Raw genomic sequence first — 6,702 nt, forward strand, 5'->3', positions numbered from 1 at the left:
CCCTGCCCCGGGTCCCTCGCTCCAGAGGGACCGGTGCTAACCAGGAGGTGAGGGCCAAAGCCGCGGAGGAAGGAGTGAGCCGCGAGCCTACCGCCTGCGCCACGAGGGGGCGCGCTGGGTCTTACCTGAGGTGCCGAGTACCGACAGGACAGCTGCAGCTGCCCAGCATCGCCCACGGCGTCAACGACAAGCCCCGGACCATGCTGCTGGCGGTAGAAGCCCGGTAGCCCTCCGCCTGCCGCGTTCGGCCTTCAGACTGCGGGCCAGGCGCCACCACCCCTTGCCCCAGCGCGCCTGCTCCTCTTTCTCCCCGAGCTTTGCAATCAGGTCTTCTTCGAGGACCTCGTCGTCCTCCTCCTCTCTCAGCCTGGATGAGACGCTCAGCTGCCGCTGTGGCGCGGGCTGGCTACGGAGGCTCCAAAGCACAGGTTCGGGTATTGGGCCCACCGCTGGGGGCCGGGGCACAGGAGGCAGTCTCTTGCTTCCCCGCCCCAAGGGTAGAACGAAGCCGGCGGCGCGCCCTGCCTGCCAAGGGCAGCTGGCGAGGCGCGCGGGAAGCGGCGGGCAGCCGCTGTATCTCGTCAATTGGCTTCTGCGCCCGCCCTCGGATTTGCGCCTCAGAACGCGTGGACACAAAGGTGAGGCTTTGGGGGCATCCAATCGGACCTCGCGGTAGCTCCCTACACTGCACAAATGCCCAGAGCAGTTGCCCCCAACCTTCAGGGGTCGAAAACCCAGCGACACTTCAGACAGCCTCCCTCTACTGGGGCATATCATGGAGCCATGGGTCCCAGAAACTCAAGACCTGAGAGGGCATCGCTGCAGGCGACGAAATGCTCAGAAAGGGCTGGGAATGGAGCTCCAAGGAGAGAGCCCGCTGGAGCGCAATGCTATCTGAGGCTTTTGGGTTACTATTAAAAGCAAAAGGTGTCATTTTACCCACTAAAGGCAGAACACTGTTGCGTTCTCTGCAGAACTCCAGAACATGCAGAATTAATTTGCTTCGCTTGTAAAAGACATTTTGAACGCACTTCAAATAGCATATCTTCTTGTTTATTCTTGGTTTTGGAAGGCTTGATCCTCTTGTTTGTAACTCAAGATTTTTGGTGGTTGTTTGATTTTTTGTTTTTCTCTTTTGGAAATGGATTATCCTGCCACTCTCTTGTTTGTTTTCTGACATTTCTTTTAACAGATTACCAAGCAGTTTGTTTAGTGTTTTTGCTGGATCACTATTCCCTGTTAATTAGTGTGAATTAGGGAAATACCTAGCCCCCCACCCCCACACCCAGTGCCAAGCCAGAGGAGGCTGGTGAGCTTGCCTACCTGCAGTTGCCCTCCACAGATTCAGACATCGCAGAAAATAAAAGTCCTCTAACTATGGCCTGCTGACAAAATGGCTGGACCAGCCCAGGCCCCACCCTGTTCAAATTAGTCCTCAAGCTGTCTCTGCCCAATTTATCTGGAGGAAAGTCTCACATAGTTCTCATTACTGATACAGATTAGGAGGACTGATTGCAGCTGGCCATGTCCCTGCTGGAAATCCAAAGGGAGAATGGGAGAAGATGCCGGCTCTTGGCTGGGTTAAAATCATTATCAAAGTTCCTGGACCCCAAACTCCTCCTTCTGCCCACACTGGTGCCTCTGAACTGGGAGCTGCTCTCCAGGGTGTTGTTTGAAGTCTGCCAGGTATTTATCTTTGGGGTTTTCCTCATTGTATCTTTCTTGGGGGCTCTTACAGATGCTTTTAAAATAAGTAAACTTTTAAGAATTGGTCTTGAAACATTGAGTTACAGACCCCCCCCCATATTGGATGGAGTGAAAACCAGATAGATGCTGCAAAGAAGGGTCCTCTGAGCCCTGCTCTTAAAAAAAAAGAAAGAAAGAAAAAGTCACTCAGCAAGACTGACATTTCTGTGGGACTGTGAACCTTGGAGAAGGAGATGCTTGCACGTTTAGCCATTTCCCACGGTTTTCCTATCAATAATTCCATTCTGCTTTCCCTATTTCTCACTCTCTTCTTCTTCCTCTACCTGTTGTATCAGAACTAAAAAATAAATACAATGAATAAAATTGAAGAGATCAAAGCACAAGTAGAAAAATGGCTTAGATCCAAGGCTAAATTGAAGCTACATATTCCTTTTCGCCTATATTAGTTATCAGTTTTTTTCTTAACAAAATGCCCCAAAATATAACAGCTTCAATCTGTAAACATTCATCATTTCACATAATTTCAGTGGGCCAAGAAATCAGGAGAGGTTTAGCTAGGTGCTATGTTTTGGAGTCCCCCCAGGAAGTTGCAGTCAGATGTCAACAAAAGTTGCAGTCACCTTAGGCTTTATGGGTTGGACAGTTCTCACAAAGTCATCCAGATGCTTCATGCTGGGCAGGTGAGTGCTGTGTGTTGGGTATGTAGTCCCATGAACCTCTCTATGGGGACTCTTGAGCATGGTCACTTCATGGAGGCTTGCTTACCTCAAAGGAGAGACACACAGAAGGTACAGTGTCTTTTATAACCTAGCCTTAGAAACAGCATTATTTCTGCAATGCCCTATTGTCATGTGACTGGGCCCTCTTCAACACAGAAGAGATCTAGACAGGAATATGTATACCAGGAGTTAGAAATCATTGGAATCCCACATCACCTTTCTGGGAGGCAACCACATGGATCCTTGTGATAGGCAGCAAGCAAGAGGGAGAGAAAAGGTGCATACTTTGTACTAGAAAAAGTAACAAGAAGAGTTCTTTTATAAGTTTTATAATACCAGCTCAGTTCAGATCCATCTCTTACTTGGCTTTTCATTTTAAAAATAAAATAAAATTATTTTCAAAAGTAGCAGTTTCTTATTCTGGTGAAGTCCAGTTTGTCCATTTTTTTCTTTCATGGGCAGTGTTTTTAGAGTCTTAATACATGCTAAAAAGATCAAAAAGGAAAAAATCAGTAAGACTCCAGAGGATTTGGACATACCAAAGTACAGTGCACTGATGTGGAAAGTAAATGACTTTAGTGTGTGTTTTTTGTTTTGTTTTGTTTTATTTTGTTTTTAGTTTTTTAGTTGTAGTTGGACACAATACCTTTATTTATTATTATTATTATTATTATTATTATTATTATTATTATTATTATTATTTAATGTGGTGCTGAGGCTCAAACCCAGAGCCCTGCAAGCGGCTACTGCTGAGCCCCAGCCCTAGCCCTAGGGTGGTTCTTTTGTGGGAAATGAATGCAAAATAGTGCAGTGGGATTTTCACTCATTCATTAGTTTTCAGTCAAGAAAATCCTCTTCTGCTCTCCTGGAGGTAAACTCTACAAAGAAGATAAACAGTCAAACTTACCAGAATAAGAAGCCTCCATTTTACCACTCTATGCTTCTTGCAAGTCTGACCCCCTGAACTTACACAAACAGCTTGGCATAGTCAATAGAGATCCAAGATTACTAAACCCAAGGACTATTTTTGTTCTCTCCTTTAGCCTTTCTGCAGCACTCTATTCTGAACTACTCCCTCCTCAGGTTTGATGATGTCAAGTACTGTTGGTGTACCCCAACAGTATTTGAGATGTGCCAGCAGCATGTTTGTGCATACAATGAAAAGAGGGAGAAAGCAAGGCTGCTGCCTCTCTCTCTAATGTACAAGTCTATAAAATAACACTGGCATTTTCCATATTTCTTGCTTACAGGACTGTTAAGGTTTAGTATGCTTGTTGAAGCCCCCTAAAGCCCAAGGTTGTGGAAGAGCAGTGGCTGAGACAAAGGTCAGCTGAGGCAAGCCAAGCAAGGAGGAGAAAATGTTTTCTTCCCCTTATCTTAAGTCACAAGCTCTGCATACCTGGGCCAACAGGGAGAGGCTCTTGGCATGCTGAGCCTGGGAAGAGTACATACTAAAGAAACACATGCAGCCTCAGGGGATTAGATAAACTCTATAAAGGAACTCTTGGTTTTACTGAGCAAATAAACAGGAATGATCAGAGTTTAGCTTTGTGTATTTGCTGAAGTATGTTATTAGGGCAATGTGGGCAAAGTGTTACTAAAGAATTGTTTGCCTTATGTTAAGAAGTGTATAAAAGGAGCTAAGAAATAAACATGAGCATGCAGTTGCATTTGCTGCCTTTGCTCTGCATCTCCTGTGTCCTGATTTCTTCGCGACCCTTATCCAGGGACCCAAACGCACTAGACGTTCACAGTTGGCGCCCGAACAGGGACCCTGCAGAATTGTCAGGAAGGGTGAGTATACTTCTTACATATTACAGGGTAATGGGACAATCTTCTTCCTTTCCTTTTCTAAAAAATTTGCAGCATTTTTTGGCTATGTATGGCATTAATATCTCCCATTCTGATATGGAAATGTGTCTTAAAGTAGTCAGGGAATGGAATCCCTGGTTTCCTGAGGAAGGCTCTATGGATGTTGATAATTGGAAACGGGTTAGACATAATGTGGAAAGGGCAATGAGACAAGGAGAGAAAGTTCTGATCCGCTTCTGGTCAATTTGGTCTATTTGTATAACTAATGTACATTCACATATAAAAATTTACAATATAGTCCCTTTATTTGGCAAGAATGTGGTGGAAAATTTGGGAAGGTGTTCCAGGACATGATTATGTGGGGACCATATGGAATTTTTTTAAAGGATTGCTCTGAATGGAATAGTACTGCTTGTAATTTGTCTTCTACATATAGAATCCCGCAGAGAGAGAGGTGGAATGAGACCTTGACAAATGACAAGCTGATGGCCTGGGGAGATGGTGGAATTGCCGACCCACGTTTGGCATCACTTCGACATCCTTATAACGTGCAAACTCATTTTTGGAAGATTGCTGCTGCTATGAAACCTATAACCCTTTTAAACGGCTCTTTTTCAGGAACAAGTAAATCTCGAGCTTCTTATAATTTTACTATATTTAAAGAATATAATGTCACGACCTGTGCTCCTATGCCATACCTTTTCTTAATAGGACATATCACATTTGATTTAGTAGTATTTTGTTTTAATTGTAAATTATATACTTGTATCAATACTTCTGTATCAATTCCCCCTGGCCATTCTGTTATGCTGTTACAACAACGATCTCATATTTGGCTTCCTGTTAATTTACAAAGACCCTGGTCTCAAGATCCTGTAAATACTTTAGTTATGGAATTTTTCTGACAATTGTTAAAAAGATCTAAGCTCTTTGTAGGAGTGCTAGTTGCTGTAATTCTAAGCCTTATTGCTGTTACAACATTGGCAACAGTATCAGGAATTGCTTTGCACACTTCTCTACAGACTAAACATTTTGTGGAAGAATGGCATAAGGATTCACATGAGCTATGGCTATCTCAGACCAGAATCGATTCTAGACTTCAAACTCAAATAGATATATTAAAACAAACTGTAAATTGTTTAGGTAAAAAGATTTTAACATTAGAGTAAGAAATTCATTTAAAGTGTGATTGGAATTCTACTTCTTTTTGTATAACTAATGTACAGTATAATCAAAGTCTTCATGAATGGAATACTATACAAAATTATTTGGATGGTAATGATACTGCACAATTAATGACTGTTTCCTTACAAAAGGATATATTTGAAGTATTTGGAAAATGATTTCAACATGAAGATGCTGCCCAAGTAGCAGAATTGTTTTTGAAACAATTAGAAGGGTTAGATCCAAAAGGAATTGTACAAAGTTTATCCCATACAGCGGGAGGGGTAGGTGTGGTTTTAATTTTGGTGTTAATTCTTTTCATACTTTTATATTACATTTGTATCAAACCCTCTCAAAACTCTATCTTAACATTATGGAAGGCTGTGTTAGAAAAACAAAAGAAAAAAGAAGGAAATGTTAAGGTTTAGTATGCTTGTTGAAGCCCCCTAAAGCCCAAGGTTGTGCAAGAGCAGTGGCTAAGACAAAGGTCAGCTGAGGCAAGCCAAGCTAGGAGGAGAAAATGTTCTCTTCCCCTTATCTTAAGTCACAAGCTCTGCATACCTGGGCCAACAGGGAGAGGCTCTTGGCATGCTTAGCCTGGGAAGAGTACATACTAAAGAAACACATGCAGCCTCAGGGGATTAGATAAACTCTATAAAAGAACTCTTGGTTTTACTGAGCAAATAAACAGGAATGATCAGAGTTTAGCTTTGTGTATTTGCTGAAGTATGTTATTAGGGCAATGTGGGCAAAGTGTTACTAAAGAATTGTTTGCCTTATGTTAAGAAGTGTATAAAAGGAGCTAAGAAATAAACATGAGCATGCAGTTGCATTTGCTGCCTTTGCTCTGCATCTCCTGTGTCCTGATTTCTTCGCGACTCTTACCCAGGGACCTGAACGCACTAGACATTCACACAGGACTACATGAACCTACTCATAAACTCATCCTGAAATTACATATTCACCCCAAACCACAGTGTTTTTGTAAATTATATTTTTATCTCAATCATTTATTTCTACATACAACTATTTAAACTTTCCTGTCTCAAAAAAAAAAAAAACAGATTCAGAAACAATAAGTCAAGGATTCCAGTTTTCACCAATAGCTACAAAAGTTAGAAGTTCACAAAGCTTGAGTGTAATAATCATTATAATGAAGAAACCATCTGAACTTCTAATCTTTTTGTCACAATGTTCAGGCTGCAGGAGGAAGCTGACAGGAAATAGTTTTTCCCTTTGCAGTTCATCATTTGTATGAAGATGACTCCCACCTGGCAGGTGATGATCTTGGGGAGGCCCA

At 42.6% G+C, this 6,702-nt stretch overlaps 1 protein-coding gene and 1 pseudogene across 2 annotated transcripts in view; one reads left to right on the forward strand and one right to left on the reverse strand.

The window, feature by feature from the left end:
* The window catches only part of LOC144377990 (sorting nexin-21 pseudogene), a 25,188-nt pseudogene extending 24,924 nt beyond the window's left edge, over positions 1-264 (reverse strand). Inside the window, exon 1 of the transcript XR_013439375.1 lies at positions 126-264. The product of XR_013439375.1 is annotated as a sorting nexin-21 pseudogene (transcript). The remainder of the gene's footprint in view (positions 1-125) is intronic.
* Positions 1-6,254, forward strand: part of LOC144377673 (uncharacterized) — a 6,538-nt gene extending 284 nt beyond the window's left edge. The window contains exons 2-4 of the mRNA XM_078049064.1: positions 48-1,686; positions 4,154-4,220; positions 4,675-6,254. Coding sequence (XP_077905190.1) covers positions 48-676 — 629 coding nt within the window. The 3' untranslated portion in view covers positions 677-1,686; positions 4,154-4,220; positions 4,675-6,254. The remainder of the gene's footprint in view (positions 1-47; positions 1,687-4,153; positions 4,221-4,674) is intronic.
* The last annotated feature ends 448 nt before the right edge of the window (positions 6,255-6,702 follow it).

The sequence above is a fragment of the Ictidomys tridecemlineatus genome, chromosome 5, assembly GCF_052094955.1.
Source record: "Ictidomys tridecemlineatus isolate mIctTri1 chromosome 5, mIctTri1.hap1, whole genome shotgun sequence".
In the NCBI taxonomy this organism is placed as follows: domain Eukaryota; kingdom Metazoa; phylum Chordata; class Mammalia; order Rodentia; family Sciuridae; genus Ictidomys; species Ictidomys tridecemlineatus.